A 21817-nucleotide genomic window follows, 5' to 3' on the forward strand; every position below is an offset into this window, starting at 1 on the left:
TTAGGATGTCCCTATTTTCATTGGAGAAATGTTGGAGGGTATGGAGTTTTCCAACCCCATAGCCATTTGAAGGCAATCCTGTATAGGGAAGTTTTTTTAAAAAATGTTTAATGTTTTATTATGTTTTTTATATACAGTGGTTACCTCACTGCTGTTTAAAGGCTTCTGTCTCCACTTTCACAGTCATGGAGAATCCTGGCAATCCTGTAGTGTGTTCAGGGTGCTGGGAATGGTAGCTGTCGGGAATAGTAGGTCCTTGACAAACGACAATTCCCAGAATTCCTTGGTGGAAGCCAAGACCATGAAAGTGGTAGAAGAGGCCTTTGAATGTCCAGTGTGGTGGATGCTCTCAAGAGGAAGCCTGCCACTTTCATAGGGGTTATGTTCCGGAGATCGCGCCTCCAACCAGAATCTCATAGGGTCAAAGCACATGGAGTTCAGGGCTGGGTGGGATTGCCAAAGTTTCGGACACCCACCTTTCGGCCCCCCATTTTGATTCTTTAGATTTTTGGGCCAAGAACAAAAGCCAAATGCACACAAATTAGATGCGCCAAAGTTCTAGGCTTTCTGTAATTGTCAAGGAATGATGTACACGTGCAATTGCGAACCAGGTGGAACATTGTAAGGAGAGTGAACAAGATCACACTGCCGATCTCACAAGAGCTGCCTCCTTGCAGGAATAAGGAAGCCAAGGAGAATCAGATGCCCCACAAGAGCATCTTGGATGAGGTGGCTTTCAAGGAGGGTAAGACAATTGCATGGTGCAGAGGGTTATGCACGGCAACTAGCCGTGAAGTTTATGCTCAGCCTCACCGGTTGGAGGGAGAAATGCTTCTGAAAAACACCTCCTGGAAGCCACAGGTGAGGAGAGTGTTCCTATGACCCCCCCAAAAGGTGTCTCACAAGGACCCCTTCCTTCCCTCTGCTCCCATACCTGAGGGTCGTAATGTCTCTCCAGGGATTTTGCCAGAACAAAGTAGATGTTGGGGAAAGGCTTCCTCGCGGCAAAGAAAACAGAGACATCAGCAGGTGCCTGGCTCCCAGCCATGCTAGCACCAGTCTGTTGCATGAGGGTGGGGGACACGGGAAGGGAACATTCCTATAATATTGGGCACTCAATTGGCATTTCCACCTGCCGGAACTGTGAGCCTTTCCCCCTTTGTTCTGGCGTGCCCCTCTCCTAAGGAAGAAACAAGCTCAGTTAGTCTGATTGGTTGGAGGACTTCCAGATAAATATATGCATCCATTTTATTCTAAGGTTCATTAGCGTAACTGAGACCACCGGTTGGTGTTGGCTAGAATCTCAGGAAGGACATTTTTATGGTATGCAGAAATTAGGAGAAATATGGGCTAAGAAGGCAAAGAAAGAACCTGAAATGCATTATATTTCTGTCAACTTTTGAGATTTCATAAGATTTCTCAACCTGGCTCTGGGGTTAATGTTTTGGGGGCAGCATTTCTAAAGAAGAAAAGAAGAAGATGGCAAGAATAAGCACAATGTGCCCTTGTTTGAGATCTAGGAGGTCCTGGTCAGCTATATGCTTAAATTGAAGCCCAAACATGGAAAACTATTGTAAAGGGAATTGGGGTTGTTTGTGCGTAAAGGGTGCTGCAGCTCTAGGCAACGTTGCCTGGCTAAACCTTTCCCTGGCTGGACAGCCCTTTCTCCATGGCCGTGTCAGTCGCTGGCAGAATCCGTCAGTGGGCGTTTTCTGAACTTCTTCCAGCATAAAAATTCTTTCACCCCAAGTCTCCGCCTAGCCTCTCTGCGCGGAAGTCTCCTGCGCAGAGTGGGCGTGCCCAACGGAGGTCCTGGGCTGTCCCCGCTGCTCTCTGTGGAAGAGTCTCGGAGCCCTCCCTCCGCAGTCTCCCCTTGCTTCCTGGTGTCCCTCCTATTTCCTTCCTCAAAGGAAGCTTGCTCTCTCTCCCTGCTGGTCCCTTCTCCTGCATCGTTAGGGAGCCTTACCTCCACTCTAGGCTCCGATGGCAGTTCCCTGACAACTATATTTCCCAAAATATTTAAGTTTGGACTAGTAGGCTGGTATTGATTCCTGCAGGTCTGAAGCCATAGCCATGGAGACAGCTCCTGGGGGGGGGGGCTGTTCCCTAAGGCAATAGCCAGGGGGGAAGAGAAGTGGCTGTCCCATTGAGGGCATGAAGAAATGGCAATCCCCATCCCCAGCAATGGGAGAGTCACAGAAGGCCACAGCATACTTGTAAATACTGGGTTTCCCCCTGGCACCACTGGGCTGCTGCTGCTTCTTCTTGGCCGGAGACTTACCGTATTTTTCGCTCTATAACACGCTCCCAACCATAACACACACATAGTTTTTAGAGGAGGAAAACAAGAAAAAAAATATTCTAAACGAAACAGTGGATGTATGATTTTTATGGTTCATGCTGTGGCCACAGACATGTGATCTGACGGTGAGTTTGGGGTAGCCCAATGCAAAAATCCTGAGGATCCATGTGGATCCGTGCTTTGTAACCACGTTTTAAGTGGGGAGGGAAGGAAAAGCACTCAAGGGACAAGGAGCACGCGTGGGGTGTGTGGAGAAGGATGCTGCTAATAATGCAGAAGAGGGGTATAAGGGGAGAAGGCTCCTCTCCTCTCCCGCTTTGCTCCTTTAAAACAAGCAGGCTCTGCTTCTCTCCCTCCTCCCCGGCTTAGAGAGCTGAAAAGCTTTGCTGCTATTTAGCGAGCTGAGTGGGGAGGAGAGAGGGACACAGAGCATGGATGCTTTAAAGCAGCCAACCAGACAGGAGGTGCTTACACCTGTGTAAGCGGCTCCTCTCCCGCCTTGCTGTTTCAAAGCGAGCCACGGAGGAGGGAAGGGGAACCATGGATCCTCTGCTCACGACTACAGGAGATTCCCCCTCGCCACCCATAGGCATTCGCTCCATAACACGCACAGACATTTCCCCTTACTTTCTAGGAGGAAAAAAGTGAGTGTTATGGTGCAAAAAATACGGTAAGCTGCTCTCCCAAACCATGGCCATGGGAAAGAAGAAGGACATTGTATTCTCCTGGCATAAGCATCTACTCTAGGGGATGGGTTCCCATGGGCCCTCCCCCAATTATTTTCTCCCCACCCCACCCCAGCCCTGTTTCACTCAGGTTGGCACCACAACCTCCTGGCACATGTGGGGAATGGATTCCCCATGGAATTAACATACCACGACTTTGATTGCGGCATCGCCTTCTTTCGCTATCCACAGCTGCCTATGTGGCCTGCTTGTCCTAGGACAAGGGTCAGCAAACTTTTTCAGCAGGGGGCCGGTCCACTGTCCCTCAGACCTTGTGTGGGGCCAAACTATATTTTGGAGAGAGAAAAATGAACGAATTCCTATGCCCCACAAATAACCCAGAGATGCATTTTAAATAAAAGGACACATTCTACTCATGTAAAAACACACAGATTCCCAGACAGTCCGCGGGCCGGATTTAGAAGGCGAATGAGCCGCATCTGGCCCCCCGGCTTTAGTTTGCCTACTTTTCTGGGAGGCAGAAAAGAAAAACAGAGGAAGAGGTTACAAATGGGAAATGTCTGGGAAAACAGTTTGTAAAGCTGCTTCTCAGGTGCTTGGAGGGGGTGGTGTGACGCATCTGGGCATCCGCATTACAAGCCAAGCCCTGGCTCTGTGGCTCATCTAAATGGAGGGAAGTCTGTTCCCGGGAGAGTGGGTGGCGCTGTGGCTTAAACCACAGAGCCTAGGACTTGCCGATCAGAAGGTCGGCGGTTCGAATCCATGTGACGGGGTGAGCTCCCGTTGCTTGGTCCCTGCTCCTGCCAACCTAGCAGTTCGAAAGCACATCAAATGCAAGTAGATAAATAGCTACTGCTCCAGCGGGAAGGTAAACGGTGTTACCATGCGCTGCTCTGGTTCACCAGAAGCGGCTTAGTCATGCTGGCCACAGCATGTATTGGCCACAGCTGTAGGCTGGCTCCCTTGGCCAATAAAGCGAGATGAGCGCCACAACCCCAGAGTCGGTCACGACTGGACCTAATGGTCCGGGGTCCCTTTACCTTTACCTTTACTTCTGTTCCTGGGCAGCTGGCAGAGCCTCTCTTAGCCACGTGCCCCTAGCGATGTCGACTGGACTACTGATCCTAAGGCCAGCCCAGCTTCAGGACCCCCACCAAGTGCCCCCCTTCTAGAACCCACCGTTCTCAACCGACTCTCACCTGCCTCCCCCCCCCAACATTCACACTCCCTTTCCAAGCCTCCTGCAACCTTCCATCTCCACCAGAATTCCACTCTCTCTCTTCCCCGCTCCCTCCTTGCTTGACATTCCCTTAGGAATTCTAACAGCATCACCTTAACTGCCATATTGCAAAAACAGAGGAAGAGGCTACGGATGGGAAATGTCTGGGTACCACTGTATGTTGGAAGCTGCCCAGGGTGGCTGGGGCAACCCAGTAAGATGTGTGGGGTATCAATAGTAAATTTATCATTATGGAATGGGACGTCCCTATTTTCATTGGAGAAATGTTGGAGGGTATGTCAATCGTTATTAGCCATAAAGGCTATGTTCTAACTCTGCTGTTGGGTGCAGCATGCCTCTGAATAACAATTGCTGGGAATCCTAAGTAGGGACAGCGCAGTTGTACTCAGGTCCTGTTTCGGGGTTCCCCTTGGGCATCTTTTTGGCTGCTGTAATAACAGAATGCGGAGCCCGCAAGCTCCTCTTCTGTTACAGTATACTCTGAATTATTTTGCACTTAATTCTACGGGAAGTGAGGGTTGCTAAGTTATGCATGCTGGGTTCATTGTTAGTCCAAGGAAAGGCCTGTGAGGGGAATATGGATCGCCTAACAACTCTTAGCACCTTTAGCAAACTATCTGGGATGGTTTAGGGCACTGTTTCCCAAACTTGGATTGTCAGCTACTTTTGGACTACAGTTCCCATCATCAATGGTCTTTGGCTAGCTAGGGATGATGGGAGCTGTAGTCCAAAAAACAGCTGGAGACCCAAGGTTGGGGGAACACTGCTTTCGGGAAAGGCTTGACTGTTGGAAGTGGTACGATACTGCTTTAAGGGTATAGTGCAGATGGGGCCTGATATATAATATTTAGAATTTTCATATGTGGTGGGAATGTAAGAAAGTGAAAAGCTTCTGGGAGATGATATATAACGAGCTGAAAAAAATGTTGAAATATACATTTGTTAAAAAACCAGAGGCTTTTCTTTTAGGAATAATAGGAAATGAAATAAATAGAAAGGACTACAAAATTTTCCTGTATGCAGTGACAGCGGCAAGAATATTATTGGCCCAGAATTGGAAACAAGAACAAATACCAACGTTGGAGGAATGGAGAACAAAGCTGATGGACTATGCAGAACTTGATAAACTGACAGGGAAGATTAGATATCAGCGAGATCAAAGTTTCATCGAGGATTGGAAAAAATTAATAGATTATTGGGAATGTATAAGTGATAATGAAATAACGTTAGTGGCATTTAAAGAAGCTCTGTAATAGATTAAGAAATATTGCAAAAAAGCAGAATATAAGATGGGGGTAAGCATAAAGGTAATATAGAAATTGGGAAATGTGTATCAAAAAATTAGAATTCGAATGATTCTCAGAGAAGCTGAAGGAAGTCAAAAAATTGGAAATGTATTACAATTTATTAATGTGAAATAATTGTATGGAAAAACTAATAAAATATATTTTAACAAAAAAAAAAAGATATATAATATTTAGAAGCAATAAGCGCAGAAATGCCATGCCATGTTATATTTATATACAGTGGTATCTCGGGTTAGGTACTTAATTCATTACGGAGGTCCGTACTTAACCTGAAACTGTTCTTAACCTGAAGCACCACTTTAGCTAATGGGGCCTCCTGCTGCTGCCGCACCGCCGGAGCACGATTTCTGTTCTCAACCTGAAGCAAAGTTCTTAACCTGAAGCACTATTTCTGGGTTAGCGGAGTATGTAATCTGAAGCGTATGTAACCTGAAGCCTATGTAACCTGAGGTACCACTGTACCACTCAAAGGTTTTGCAAGCAATGAACACCTTATCCATATAAAGAAAGATGCAACAAAAGCATGGTAATACAACAGACCAATCATCGAAACAATGTCAGATAGCAATATCAAGGAAATGAAAAACACATGAGCTGATAGTGGCCTACTTACACAATGAATCCGCCAAGATCTAATAGTTATCAACTGATTGAGGACTGTATCACTTAACCCAGTGGGCAATGTCATGTGTGCTGTTGTGAATTCTGGTTAGTCCTTGGTTTTATCTATAGCCTCCATTTTGGTGGCTGGGTGGGCTTTGATAGTGAGGCACTCATGAATAAGTGTTGCATTAGCAACTGATGCCATCATGGAAGTCATAAGCCGGAAGGGATATTGGGAAAGGAACCATTGTCTTTATCTCTATTTATCATGGCAAACACTAGTCATTCTTTGGGCCTTCCGTCTCCTCGGAAAAGCTGGCTTATAGAGCTGTAGATATCAGACACCAGCAAATCCTGGATAACATGAGAAGGTGACCGGAAATGAAACAGATGGGTTTGTTGGTCTGTTTTTGGTATGGCATGCAGCAGGCTAATGAATTGTGTAAAGATCTTAGGCAGGGGTGAAACTAGGCTTTATTTCAGCTGGGCAAAAGACCTAGTTTGGCACTCCCCACCACATGCACATTTGTGTACATGCACACGCAGTCTAGGAGCCTCCGGAGGTTTCATCTGGGGCAAAAACCCCAGCTAGCCCCCTGTAGCTACAGCACTGTTTCATGTACAGTGGTACCTCGGGTTAAGTACTTAATTCGTTCTGGGGGTCCGTTCTTAACCTGAAACTGTTCTTAACCTGAAGCACCACTTTAGCTAATGGGGCCTCCTGCTGCCGCCGGAGCCCAATTTCTGTTCTCATCCTGAAGCAAATTCTTAACCCGAGGTATTATTTCTGGGTAAGCGGAGTCTGTAACCGGAAGCGTATGTAACCCGAGGTACCACTGTATTAGATTTTTTTAGTTTTTCGCCTCTGAGAGTGGGTCCCTCATTGCGAGAAGTGAGGTTACAGGGAACCAGACAGAGGGCCTTCTCGGTAGTGGTGCCCACCCTGTGGAACACCCTCCCTTCAGATGTCAAGGAAATAAGCAGCTATCCTATCTTTAAAAGACATCTGAAGGCATCCCTGTTCAGGGAAGTTTTTAATATTTAAAGCTGTACTGTTTTTAACATTTGATTGTGAGTCGCCCAGAGTAGCTGGGGAAACTCAGCCAGATGGGCGGGGTGTAAATAATAAATTATTATTATTATTATTATTATTATTATTATTATTAACCTGACTGAATAAGCTAAAACACATGAACATGTTGCAAGCTGTGAGAGTAAAATGTGCCAATTTTAATTTTATTTTTTTAAGGTTGCCCGAAACACTGCTTTAAGAGATGTGGGTCATGGGTTTGGAAATACCCTTGGGGAAATAAAAAAGCAGAGTAAAAGTCATTGAGCCATACATGATCAAAGGGCAAAAAAAGGCATGCCAAGAGCTGTGTGCGCTGTAAACCACCAGTTGCCAGGGACTTTTCCCAGATGTTGGCAAGCTCTTCTAATTTAATTTTCTCAAATATTGGATTGTGACGCGTTTGTCTCCTGACAAAGCTGAAAAAAGAAGCCAAGTCTCCAGTCTAGGGATGGACAACTTATTTTTTCTCCTGATGAGAGTCGCATTTCCTTGGGGGCAATATTTTTGGGGCAGGAAACCAAAGATGAAAGGAGGACAGGGTAGAACTCAATGTGGATGGGGACAGAACCACAGACAGTTGTGTGTGGCCAGGCCACCCCCTTTTCTCTCACCTTGCCACTCCTTTCTCTCTCTGGTCGCTTCCAGACCACTGGTTCATTGAGCATTCATCCCAATTTGTTTGCACAAAGCTTGTGGGGAGGTTATATACATCCTCGGCTGTTTATCGAGCATCCATTCCGTATTATTTGCAGGGAGGGTATGCGACGTTGTGTATAGTTGTTACCCTCAACTGCCCTGTTCAACAAACAGTGAGTGATTGTGATCAAAAACTAGTGTGCAATTTTTTTTTATCACCCTATGACAAGGCTAAAATACAGCTTGCACACCTACATTTTGAAACAGGCTATGTGCATAATCAAAAAATGGCATTCAAAAGTCGAATGTATAATAATAATAATAATAATAATAATAATAATAATAATAATAATTTATTATTTATACCCCGCCCATCTGGCTGGGCTTCCCCAGCCACTCTGGGCGGCTTCCAAAAAAAATATTAAAATACTGTGCTACATCAAACATTAAAAGCCTCCCTAAACAGGGATGTCTTCTAAAAGTCTGGTGGTAGCTGTTCTCTTTGACATCTGGTGGGAGGGCATTCCACAGGGAGGGCGCCACTATAGAAGGGAAACTCCCAAGGTACGCTTTTCAGCTCGAGTCTCTTTAACCGGCCTTGTGAATGTTGGGAGATCAGGTCCTTGGGATGAAAATAAGAACCTAAAATGAGCCTAAAATGCTTGACTAGACCGAAGCCACTTCTAAGCCAGTATCCTGATATCCTGTTCTCACAGTGGCCAGCCAGCCAGATGCCTGTAGAAAACCCGAAGATGGATGTGAACACAAAAGCACACTCCTCACTTTTATTCAGGGGCAGGTTTCCTTTGAATGTGGAGGCGGTACACTATCATGGCTGATATTGATTCCAGCCTGATCTTCCAACTACAGTGGTACCTCGGGTTACATACGCTTCAGGTTACATACGCTTCAGGTTACAGACTCCGCTAACCCAGAAATAGTACCTAGGGTTAAGAACTTTGCTTCAGGATGAGAACAGAAATCGCGTGACGGTGGCACGGCAGCAGCAGGAGGCACCATTAGCTAAAGTGGTGCTTCAGGTTAAGAACAGTTTCAGGTTAAGAACGGACCTCCGGAACAAATTAAGTACTTAACCCGAGGTACCACGGTATGTGTCTAATCCCCTTTTAAAGCCATCCAAGTCGGGGCCCATCACTGCATATTGTGGGAGCAAATTCAACAGAATTCTTTCCTTTTGTCTTTCCCGAATCTTCCACCATTTAGCTTGATCCAATGGCCCTAGAGGCCCCATTTTATTTATTTACTTGTTGTTTAAAAAATAATTTTATTGTTTATTTAACATAATTGTTACAAAATATAAGCAAAATATTACAAATACATACATACGTACCGGGTATATATTTCAAATAAGCATATATATATGAAAAAAGAAACAGAAGAGAAGAAAAGAAGAAAAGAAAAAAAGAAAAAATAAAGAGAAAAAAAGAAGAAGAAAAGTCGGAAGAATTTCTTCCAAGTTTATTCTTCAAATATCTCAATATGAAAATAATAATAAAATTTCATTGATTGACTTCCATCGCTTACACTACACTTCCTATATACATTTTCCATTTTATTTATTTGCTATTGAATTTCTAACTTCCCCTTTCCTCCTGTTATAGGAAAATCCTTGGACTCACTTGGATAACCAAACAAAGACACCAGTCAGGAATAGAGGAGCAAAACAGCAGCCAGTAGGCCCGGTCTTTATTCAAAAGACCGTTGCAACAGGCCTTCCACTCACCACATGGGAGAAGCAGGAAGAAGCCCAGAACAAAGGATGGCTCCCACTTTTATCAGTTTTACAAAGATACCCACACCACCCCTAAAATTATATCATGCATACATCACAAATACATCACAGCTTGGGAGGTGTTGCAGGAATTTATATATAGGTTGGGGGGGTTGCCCCTCCAGCAGATACCATGCACATGCAGCCCACTACCAAAATCAGCTCAATCACTTTTGTGACTTTTGTGATTTGTTCCCACAAAACACTTCATCACAGTTTCTTCTTATCTATTCAAAGGGCCTTTACTGCGCGATACCAAATGTAAGAATTCACTGATAAATGTATCTATGTACTGGTTCACTGGGAAAACTTCAGAAATTCACAGAGACATGTGAGTTTAGCTACTCAGCAGCCCCTCTGCCTGAGTGATAATTCCTGGCCTCCTGATACCTGAGTGCCAGACAGGTAGCCATTCCAGAAATAACAAACCCAGATGGAGACAAAAGGGTGTGATTAACTTGGCTGGGAAACAGGGAAATGTAAATATCTCTTTTGTTACACTTGATGGGTGTTTGGTAGAAGGCAAGGAGAAATATGGGGCAGGGTCCAGGATGCTCAGATTACTGCCACCAGACCTCCCCTTTCATGATGTAACCATGATGTAGTTTGTGTGTGGGGGGTGTAACATGGGGATTAGCAGCTAATAAAAGTTTGGGTTCTTCCATCTTGTTTCACCTGGTGGCAGGTGGGAGTCCTGTCACGACAGTCTTCAGTAAAGACCAAGCCTACTTGCTGCTGTTTTGCTCTGGTATTCCTGGCTGGTGTCCTTGTTTTTTGTCCAAGGGAGCCCTCAGTTTTCTCTGTTAACAGTGGGTCTGGTGACAGAAACCTGAGCATCAGGTTTGTCCCCATCCTTCCCTTGACCTCCACCTCACACCCATCAAGTAAGACAAAAGAAGTTCCTGGTTTCCGAGGCCAAGTTAATCACATCTCTTTGTCCTGACCAAGAACCTAATCTATTCCTGGATGGTTTGCCATTGTCCGTGGGATGACTGCCTATCTGACACCCATTTGCCAGGATGCCAGTGATTATCTCTTGTGCAAGAGGCTGCTGTGCACGTGATCCCAGGTTTCAGGGATTATGGCTGCCCACATCCCAGCCTCCCCCCTTCGCAAGCCATTCCTTTCCTGAACAGAACAAAGTTGGAATGGTGCAAATCCATACTGGAAAGATTTTATATGACTTTCTAAAGTTTTCCCAGTGAGCCAGTAAAAGGTAAAGGTAAAGGTACCCCTGCCCGTGCGGACCAGTCTTGCCAGACTCTAGGGTTGTGCGCTCATCTCACTCAAGAGGCCGTGGGCCAGCGCTGTCCGGAGACACTTCCGGGTCACGTGGCCAGCGTGACAAGCTGCATCTGGCGAGCCAGCGCAGCACACGGAACGCCGTTTACCTTCCCGCCAGTAAGCGGTCCCTATTTATCTACTTGCACCCGGGGGTGCTTTCGAACTGCTAGGTTGGCAGGCGCTGGGACCGAGCGACGGGAGCGCACCCCACCGCGGGGATTCGAACCGCCGACCTTTCGATCGGCAAGTCCTAGGCGCTGAGGCTTTAACCCACAGCGCCACCTGCGTCCCCCACAGCGCCACCCGTGTCCCAGTACGTAGATACATTTATCAGTGAATTGTTACATTTGGTTTTTAAAAAAACCAAATTAATTTATTTAACATAATTATTACAAAATATAAGCAAAATATTGCAAATACATACATATATATTTCAGATAAGCACACACACACAAACATATATAAAGAACAAAAGAGGAAAAAAGAGGAAGAGGAAAAAGAAAAAAGGAGGGGAAAATAGAGAGAGAAAAGAAGAAAAGTTGGAAGAATTTCTTCCAAATTTATTCTGCAAATATCTCAGTATGAAAATATTAATAAAATTTCATTGATTGACTTCCATCGCTTACACTGCACTTCCTATATACATTTTAAGCAAGATTGTATCTGTTATTCCGAATTGTTACATTTGGTAATATGCAGCAGAGGTGCTTTGAATAGAGATGGGGAAAACTGTGATGAAGTGTTTTGTGGGGACATTTGCTGAAGTGATTGTGTTGCTTTTGGTAGTCGGGGGTGTGTGTGCATGATATCTGCTGGAGAGGCAACCCCCCCTTTACATAAATTCCTGCAATACTCCAAAAAGCTGGCTTCGGTGTTCCTCTCCCCCCTCCTCATTTTATCCCAACAACAACCTTGTCAGTTAGGTGAGCAACTGGCCTTAGGTCACCCAGTGAACTTTGTGGCCAAGTGGAGATTTGAACCCTGGTCTCCTAGGTCCTAGTCTGACACTCTAAACACTACAGCATAGTGGTGTTATAGGTAAAGGGTAAAGGGACCCCTGACCGTTAGGTCCAGTCGTGGATGACTCTGGTTGCGGCGCTCATCTCGCTTTATTGGCCGAGGGAACCGGCGTACAGCTACTGGGTCATGTGGCCAGCATGACTAAGCCGCTTCTGGCAAACCAGAGCAGCGCACGGAAACGCTGTTTACCTTCCCGCTGGAGCGGTACCTATTTATCTACTTGCACTTTGACGTGCTTTTGAACTGCTAGGTTGGCAGGAGCAACAGGAGCTCACCCCGTTGCAGGGATTCGAACCACCAAACTTCTGCAGCGCCACCCGCGTCCCAGTACTATTATAACGTATTATAATTAATGCTAGTATTATAAGGTGCCGGAGGGACGCGGGTGGCGCTGTGGGTAAAAGCCTCAGCGCCTAGGGCTTGCCGATCGAAAGGTCGGCGGTTCGAATCCCCGCGGCGGGGTGTGCTCCCGTTGCTCGGTCCCAGCGCCTGCCAACCTAGCAGTTCGAAAGCACTCCTAAGTGCAAGTAGATAAATAGGGACCGCTTTCTAGTGGGAAGGTAAACGGCGTTTCCGTGTGCGGCTCTGGCTCGCCAGAACAGCGATGTCACGCTGGCCACGTGACCCGGAAGTGTCTCCGGACAGCGCTGGCCCCCGGCCTCTTGAGTGAGATGGGCGCACAACCCCAGAGTCTGTCAAGACTGACCCGCACGGGCAGGGGTACCTTTACCTTTACCTTTATTATAAGGTGCCATGGCAAACCTAAGTAGGGTTGTCACCTGTTCTGTATAAATACAGTATTGTCCCATATTTCAATGTAAAATGCTGCATCCTGTATTGATGCACCTTTGTCCTGTATTTCAAGTCTTCTCTCTCTCTCTCTCTCTCTCCCTGCCAAGTTAGGGATCCTCTCCAAATGCATGTGTTTGAAAGAGTGTATTTAAGTTCTGGGTAACCAAGCACAGACACATCTACAGATTCATGTGTGCCTGTACGTGTGTGACAAATTCCAGAGGGGCCGTCCTGTTAGGCTGCAATAGATCATAATGCCTTTCTATTGCAGTTGGAAAGACAATAAGGTCCCTACCAGAGCAGAATGGCAGACCAAGTTGTTGGACTATGCAAAGATGGCAAAAATGACCGGGAAAATCAGAAACTTCAACAAAGGTTCAAAACTTCAACAAAGAATGGGGAAAATTTATACAGTGGTACCTCGGGTTAAGTACTTAATTCGTTCTGGAGGTCCGTTCTTAACCTGAAACTGTTCTTAACCTGAAGCACCACTTTAGCTAATGGGGCCTCCCGCTGCCGGAGCATGATTTTTGTTCTCATCCTGAAGCAAAGTTCTTAACCCTAGGTACTATTTCTGGGTTAGCGGAGTCTGTAACCTGAAGCGTCTGTAACCTGAAGCGTATGTAACCCGAGGTACCACTGTAGTTGGAAGATCAGGCTGGAATCAATATCAGCCATGATAGTGTACCGCCTCCACATTCAAAGGAAACCTGCCCCTGAATAAAAGTGAGGAGTGTGCTTTTGTGTTCACATCCATCTTCGGGTTTTCTACAGGCATCTGGCTGGCTGGCCACTGTGAGAACAGGATATCAGGATACTGGATTAGAAGTGGCTTCGGTCTAGTCAAGCATTTTAGGCTCATTTTAGGTTCTTATTTTCATCCCAAGGACCTGATCTCCCAACATTCACAAGGCCGGTTAAAGAGACTCGAGCTGAAAAGCGTACCTTGGGAGTTTCCCTTCTATAGTGGCACCCTCCCTGTGGAATGCCCTCCCACCAGATGTCAAAGAGAACAGCTACTATACTTGAGAGACCACTGTAAGCATTTGAACTCTTTAGCAGGTCTTAAATAACTCAAGTAATGTTACACAGACTTTGGACACAATGGAGAACCGAAAAATTAGATAACTTATAATATGTAGCTGAAAAGGTTAACTAAAGGTTAACTAAAGCACCCATGTAGGGGAGGAGGGAAGTCTCAAGATTGGGAAGAATCTTGTGTAATTTTTATCATTTGTGATTTGGAATGTGAACAAATTTGTAAAATCAAATGAAAACTATTTAATGAAAAAAAATAGATCATAATGGTTTGCTTTGAAGTCACTTTGCATCAGATGGAAAATAAAGAAATCGGGGGCTCCCCCCACCCTACTCTGTCCTGTATTATACCAGAACAAAGGTGGTAACCCTATTTCAAGCACCACTGCGCTTAGCCAAATGTTGGCGTCTAGGCGCCCAGCCGCCCATCCCTCCAAATGGGCCAAATGGCTTTCCTTGGCGCTGTTGTTGCTCCTGCTCCTTCCGACGCCGCTCGCCATTGGCTCGACAGCCGGAGCACGTGGCGGCGGGGCGTAATTGGCAGGCTGAGCCTTAAGGGAAAGAGGGGGCGGGCTCGCTCGCTGCCTTGGGCTGCACTGAGTCATTCGCCTGTGCGGAGTAGGAACACAAACAGGCGGCAGAACTTGCTGAGCTTGAGCGGAGCAGGACGAGACGGGACGGGAGGCGCGCTCAGCCCAGCCCCGCAGGGGAACGACGCACCATGAAGGGACCCAGCTCCTCGCAGCTCCTGCTGGGGCCTCTCCTCGCCTTCTGTCTGCTGGTTGCTGTCAGCGGTGAGTAGGCAGCGCTGATTTTCCCTTCCCTTCTCTCGCTTCCCTGCCTGGTTTTTGGCTACTGGAGGTGGTGGGTGGGGAGCCCTTCTTAAATTGCGCGCGGGGCGCCTCGAAGGCGAAGCTGCCCTGGCTTTAAATCCGTTTGCAGCCCAGCCCCTCTCGATTTGTTCCTTCGCTGCCGACCAAATCCTTCCACGAAACTCGCGTTAAAGCGCCGTGAAATCTCGAAATGCCCATTTGAAAAGATCAGCCGTACGCACAAGCAGGGTATGTTTACGCTTTGGGTTGGAATGCGTTTTGGTTAGGGTTAGGGAAAAGCGCTCTGTACATGCTCTAGAGGCTCTGTGCGCAATGATGGATTCGCGGCGGGCGGCGCTAAGTCCTGACTTTATTTTTATGGTTCTTCTCCTCCCTGCCTGTGTTTTGGGGGATTTAGCCTTGACAAGCTCTAAGACGAAGACCTGGTTATGAAGTTTAGAGAAGCAGGCCCTGTGTTCAAATTGTGGAGGGAAACGGTGGGGGAAGGGAAAGGGAGCTAGTGAAATCCACAAGCCTCTGACTCGCCCAGTTTTACCCTATCTGTATCGTTCCTCTAGTAACATTTTACAAACAATAGCTAGTGGGGTCAAGCAAAGAGTAAGGCTGTGCTCTCTTCCCCCACCCTCTGAACCTTGACTTGATTTGGGGATCATCAGACTAACATTTTGCAATGTGGGAAAATAGGCACCATATTTTCCCACGGGAATTGGTCTGTGGAAATCAAAGTGAAAGGAGAGCCTAAGGGGGCCTGCTCTAGGCTTTCAGGGTTGTCTTGGGTATAAGTAACCTCTTTTCTTAAAACTTGGTGCTAGAGATTTATTTTTGTTCTCCTTCTGTACCAACCTATTTCCAGGACTTAGGTACGTGTGCATGTTTGGCTTAAGGGACTTCCTAATAAATCTCCCAAGGGTGTTTTTGTGTGCTTGTGGGCAAGATGTCGGTAGGCTTTTGTGGGGATGTGGAAGACACTGGATCAGTGCAGTGACTCATTTCCGAAAGGAGCTTAGGGACATAGGAAGCTGCTTCCATAACCGGTCAGATCATTGCTCTGTCTAGCTCAGTTTTGTCAACACTGGCTGGCAATGGTTCTCTGGACTTTGAGGCAGAAGTCTCCCCCAGCCCTTACTTGGAAGCCGCTGTCTGGAAGTTTTACCTAGATGTGCACCACAGACTGAGGCTCCTATAGCTTTAAAGGCACCATGGTTTGGCTTAACGTTGCATCCAGACCTTGGCCCCATGGTTTGTCTTGTTCCAGACAAACCATGCACTTTAACCAAGGTGTGTTCCTGGCGTACCGCTTTATCTAGGGTAGACAAACCATAAGTCTGGGTTTTCGCAATATGCCAAACCATGGCTTCGTCCCTTGTAGGGCAGCGGCATTGGGGAGGAGTATTGTCGCAGTGATCTTTTATTTATTTATTGGTTATTCATTAAATTTGTATACTGCACTATACCCGCAGGTCTCAGGTTGCAACATAAAATCACAATATGAAAACACGAAATGCACAATAAAAACAAAAGTCCCTTCAATCAGGGAACCTGCTTGCTTGCACTAAGCCATGGTTTGGTTTAGTTTTACCTGTAAGTTGGGTCAAAGTGATGGTCTGAAACTAAAAACTATTACTTCTTGCAAAATAATGCAACTTCTTTCCTGCTCACCATGGAGGTACTCCCAGTTGCCTTGAGTATGAAATGTCACCTCTTTCCGAAGTGTGCCCTGGATGACTTTAGGCCAGTAGCTTTCTCATAGCCTAACCTATCTCTCAGGACTGTTGTGAAGATGCAGTGTATTGAACTCCCTGAAGAAACGGTGGAATATAAATGAATAAGTACATAGGGACACAGGAACCCGTCTTAGGTGGAGTCAGATCATTGGTCCATCTAGCTCAGTATTGTCTACTCTGGTTGGCAGCTTCTCCAGGGTTTCAGCCATACCTAGAGATGCTGAGGATTGAACCAGCAACCTTCTGCTTGCAAAGCAGATGCACTACCACTGAACTGCGCCTCTTCCCTAGTAAGCTCATTGAAAAGGAATTCCAAACAATTGCTTTCAGGATTGGGATGTAAGCATCATATTTTTCTTACGCCCTAGCCATGGCAAATAGGCCTTGGACAGCCAATATAATATAGTGCAGCGATGGGGCGAGGGCAGATCTGAGCTCCATCTGCACTATGCATTTAAAGCGTTATCTTATCACTTTAACAGTTGTGATTTCCCCCAAAGAATCCTGGGAACTGTAGTTTGTTAGTTCCATTCTCAGAGCTGCAAGTCCCAGAGTTCCCTGAGAAGAGGGATTGGTTGTTAAAGCACTCTGGAAATGGTAGTTCTGCTAACTGAATAGGGGATCTTCTAATGACTCGGCACCCTCAACAAACTACACTTCCCAGGGTTCTTTGGGGGAAGCCACGACCAATTAAAGTGGTATGATGCAGCTTAAATGTGTAGTGCAGATGAGGCTGTGGATATGATAGTGGCTGGTGATCACCTCATCTGCAAGGAGTCAGATTCCTAATTGCTTATAGTACTAGTAGCAACCAAATGACTCCTGATTAACACTGCTGAAAGGAAACTTGGGATTTTTTGTTTGCAAGGACTGTGAGCGCCATTCAGTTTTGGTACGTGGAGCAAACACTTGGGCTCAGAATTATTTAATTTTATATGCATTTCTTTTGCTCCAGTTTCCCATGGGTGGACCTTGGGTACATAGTAAAAATGACAACAACAAAGCATATTCTCCAAGCCTGAATTTTGCTCACTCCTTTTCTAGTGGATAGGCTGTTGGACTTGGGTCAGGGAGACTTGGGGTTGAATCCCACTTGGCCCTGAACCTCATTAACCGACTGCTGGCCAACAGCTCCCTCTTAGCCTAGCCTACTTAACAGGGTTGCTGTGAGGACAGAACGTGCGTGCATGGGAAGGAATCATGTACAGTATGCCGAACTTGAAAGGAGCTAAAAAGGATATACCAAGAACTCAGGCCACAAGTTTCAATATAAGGAATAATTCCTACTCGACAGTTGAAAAGAAAAACGTGTATATTCTGCTAAGGATAACAGTTTGAAGCTAATGGTAAATTTAAACACAACGTGTAAGTACAGTAGTTTTAAGGTAAAACGTTTAAGTACAGAAATAATGTAGTTTCAAATATTAAATGATACAGACTTCCAACAGATTTATAGCCCTCAAAAAACCGAGCTGAAGAAGGCGTTTACTCCGAAACAGGGCCCTGTCCTGGTCACCACTACTGAGTCGTACATCTGATTCACACTCCGGATACTCCTTTTCGGCCCTATTTGATTCTTTATTCTGATTCTATATAATATGGACTCCTTTTGACTGCCATTGAGACTTGTACAAAATAATTGTTGTGTACTGGTATTTTATGTACCTTTATACTATATTACTGCATATTTGAAACTACATTATTTCTGTACTTAAACGTTTTACCTTAAAACTACTGTACTTACACGTTGTGTTCAAATTTACCATTAGCTTCAAACTGTTATTCTTAGCAGAATATACACGTTTTTCTTTTCAACTCTCGAGTAGGAATTATTCCTTATATTGAAACTTGTGGCCTGAGTTCTTGGTATATCCTTTTTAGTGTATTTCCAACAAGAACTTGAAAGGAGAGCAGGATAAAAAAACAAGTTAGCAATAGAATGAGGAAGTTGAGGGCATATGTTCCTTGTAACATCTCTTCCCACACTTGGCAATGCTCCTTTGTGTGGTCAGAATCGGGGATTTTTTCTTCCACAGTTTTACCTGGTTCCTAAGGCAACTGCTGGAGGAGAGAACACAGCATATTTATATTTCTGATTGATGGTGACAGTGGGGAGGAGACTGTTTAAATGCTTACTGCAGGGCTGTGATGGGTACGGGCCTGAACCCAACAGTGAGCTAAGCATTATCTGCCTCCTCTCTTGTTAGCACTTTAGGGCAGAGTCAGCACTTCTAAGTCTTTGTTGGAGGAGGAAAAAAACAACAACCCGGAACTCAGGATGGTGGAGGTGCAGAGATGTATGTAGCTGAAAGGGATTAGAATGGATTCTGCATGAATGAAAATCCCAATGGATTCTGCTGTTGGTGCAGTCTGTCCTCTTGTCTTCTTTCCTTTTTAAAATTCTAACTTAAGTTCCACATCTGGCATCCTCTGGGCCATCCAGCCCCCTTCGTTGGTGATAAAGGTCCCCCACTCACTCGCCACACCAAAATATATGGGTGAATAGGGGAGCAGCCTCTGATATTTGGCAGATGGGACACTGGTGGCACTGTGGGTTAAACCACAGAGCCTAGGACTTGCCAATCAGAAGGTCAGCGGTTCGAATCCCCGCGACCTTGTCCCTGCTCCTGCCAAACTATCAGTTCAAAAGTGCAAGTAGATAAATAGGTACCGCTCCAGCGGGAAGGTAAACAGCGTTTCCGTGCGCTGCTCTGGCTTGCCAGAAGCGGCTTAGTCCTGCTGGCCACATGACCTGGAAGCTGTACACCGGCTCCCTCAGCCAATAAAGCGAGATGAGCACCACAACCCCAGAGTTGGTCACGACTGGACCTAATGGTCAGGGGTCCCTTTACTCTTTACTTTACTATCAGGCCCACAGGGTATTTAAAGTATATTGCTTCCCCAAAAGAATCCTTGGAACTGTAGCCTGTCAAGGTTGTTGGGAATTGTAGTTCTGCAAGGGATAAACTGCAATTCCCAGGGTTCTTTGAAGGAAGATGTGGGCTTAAAATGTTCTTTAAATGTATGGTGTGAATGTGACCTAAGCCACCTTCAATCAGTGATGCCCCTGCAAAAATAATTCTCATTCCTTCTGCCAAGCGATTTAGAGTCAAGAGTACAGAAAATGCTACTCTTCCCAATGAATCAAAACTCTCTAGGAATGATTTGGGCTTTTATTTGGGGGTCATGAAACATAAGGGAGAGGTGGGCAACAGGAATTGGGGCTATTCCAGTTCCAGGCAAGATGAATGGAATGAGAATGTTATTTTATTATTAAGGTATTTATATCCCACCTTTTGACTTGGAGTTCCATTGTCACAGAAATTGTAGCAGGAGTTCACAGACAGGAGAGTCGCCCTTTAAAACTCACTTTTTCCTTTGCACGCTGTCTACTTTCCCCTCTTCTCTAGCCTTAAAGGAATCCTGTTTTTCCCCAGGCACTTCTGATTTTGGGAAACAGACACCTTGTTCTCACACATGGGGGCATGATTGTGTTTCTCATCCGATTTCCTTGCCTCGTGACAGTGAGTGAAGTGATAATTGGGAATTGGTTCTGACCCAACAGTCCCGATGCAGACACATAGTATTCTTTTAATCATTAGGCAATCCTTCCCTCTGCAAGCAGACAATAGTTTCTTATCCCAGCCAGAAGATACGTTTCCCCCTTTCCATTGTTTGCTGGTTTGTGTATCAGGGCCAAATGGAATGAGCTGGGTTTTAAACAGTAGCTAATCAAAGGACACAAACATTCTTAGCCTGCAGTCAGAATGGGGGAAAGGAAAAGAATATAAAGGAGCACCAATGGGTGTGGGAGCAAACTTTTTATTCTGCAGGGACACCCTAAAGAGGACCCTTGTTGTTGTTTAGTCGTGTCCGACTCTTCGTGACCCCATGGACCAGAGCACACCTGGCACTTCTGTCTTCCACTGCCTCCCACAGTTTGGTCAAACTCATGCTGGTAGCTTCGAGAACACTGTCCAACCATCTCGTCCTCTGTCGTCCCCTTCTCCTTGTGCCCTCCATCTTTCCCAACATCAGGGTCTTTTCCAGGGAGTCTTCTCTTCTCATGAGGTGGCCAAAGTATTGGAGCCTCAGCTTCAGGATCTGTCCTTCCAGTGAGCACTCAGGGCTGATTTCCTGAAGAATGGATAGGTTTGATCTTCTTGCAGTCCAGGGGACTCTCAAGAGTCTCCTCCAGCACCATAATTCAAAAGGAACAGACGACATGTAGGATATGGCACTGCCTTGTACCAGATCAGGCTTCTTGTTCATCTAGGCTAGTACAATCTACTCTGTTTTATATTATAGTTGTTGCTATTTAAATTTACTAGTCCCTTTATAAATTATTGTTACAGAAAGCATAAAACAAAAACAAAATTTTAATCAACTGTATTTTTACAAGGCAGGATTAAAACATCCCACTTGCCCAAGGCCTAGCAGAAAAGCCTGGCACCTAAAATATGTAATGATGGCGCCAGGCAAGCATCCTTCAGGAGAGCATTCTCTGAGTGGCGAACCACCACTAAAAAGGCCCTGTTTTCGTCCAGATCTCCCATGGAGGGGGCACATGAGATTTTAAGCCATTTTTATCTACACCACTGCTCAGAGACCTCTTGCTCTGGGGCTGCTTAGGCATGTCAATAATAAATAAAAGAAATAATAATGCATACTCAGATTGGCAGCAGCTCTGAAGGATTTCTGGTGCGACTCTCTCTCCTATGACAATTGCCTGCTACCTGTCCTTTCTAATTGGAATTGTTTGGGATTGAACCTGAGACTTGTAGAGATATCAAAAGCCATATTATACCAAGTCAGGTCACTGGCCTGTCTAGCTTCAGATGTTAATGATTAAAAGGGTTTATATACTACTTTCATTTCCAGAAGAACTGCTTAGGCAGTCCACAAACAAATAAAGGCAGACATCAAAATTACAAGTATAAAAGCAACTGTAAAAAGACAGCTTCCTGGAATGAAGATGTTATTTTATTATTAGGGTATTTATATCCCACCTTTTGACTTGGAATTCCATTGTCACAGAAATTGTAGCAGGAGTTCACAGACAGGAGAGTCACCCTTTAAAACTACTTTTTCCATCGCACGCTGTCGACTTTCTCCTCTGCTCTAGCCTCTTCCTTGAAATAGTAAGCGGCTTGCAGAGCTGTGCAGAGACCTACTTAATGCCTGTCCTATTAGGAACACACCAGGGAAATTAATTGGTTCTGCTGTAAATTGAGGATAAATGGCGCACCGCCCCCCCAAACCAGAGAAACTCAATTCATAACCTTTTCATGAGAAATAATATGTTTTATGAATGAGAAACCGTGCTTTGTGAATGAAGCTCATGTCAAATTATACATTATTAAACCAAAAGGTGGACAGAACAGCAGTGTTCAGACTGTATTTTACTCGAGCAGCCACCTCTGAAGATGTAGCCAGGAATCTCAGAAACCCCTCAATGGGCTGAGAATGTGTCAAGTACTCTGTAACT

The 21817-nt window shown here is 45.5% G+C and overlaps 1 protein-coding gene across 2 annotated transcripts in view; it reads left to right on the plus strand.

Annotated features, from left to right (window-relative positions):
* Positions 1–14333: 14333 nt before the first annotated feature.
* MFGE8 (milk fat globule EGF and factor V/VIII domain containing) overlaps positions 14334–21817 on the plus strand; it is a 33755-nt gene continuing 26271 nt past the window's right edge. For both annotated transcript variants that reach the window (XM_053365338.1, XM_053365339.1), the window contains exon 1: positions 14334–14566. In XM_053365338.1, the coding sequence (XP_053221313.1) occupies positions 14494–14566 (73 nt within the window). In that variant the 5' untranslated portion in view covers positions 14334–14493. The remainder of the gene's footprint in view (positions 14567–21817) is intronic.

The sequence above is a fragment of the Podarcis raffonei genome, chromosome 14, assembly GCF_027172205.1.
Source record: "Podarcis raffonei isolate rPodRaf1 chromosome 14, rPodRaf1.pri, whole genome shotgun sequence".
Classification (NCBI taxonomy): Eukaryota; Metazoa; Chordata; class Lepidosauria; order Squamata; family Lacertidae; genus Podarcis; species Podarcis raffonei.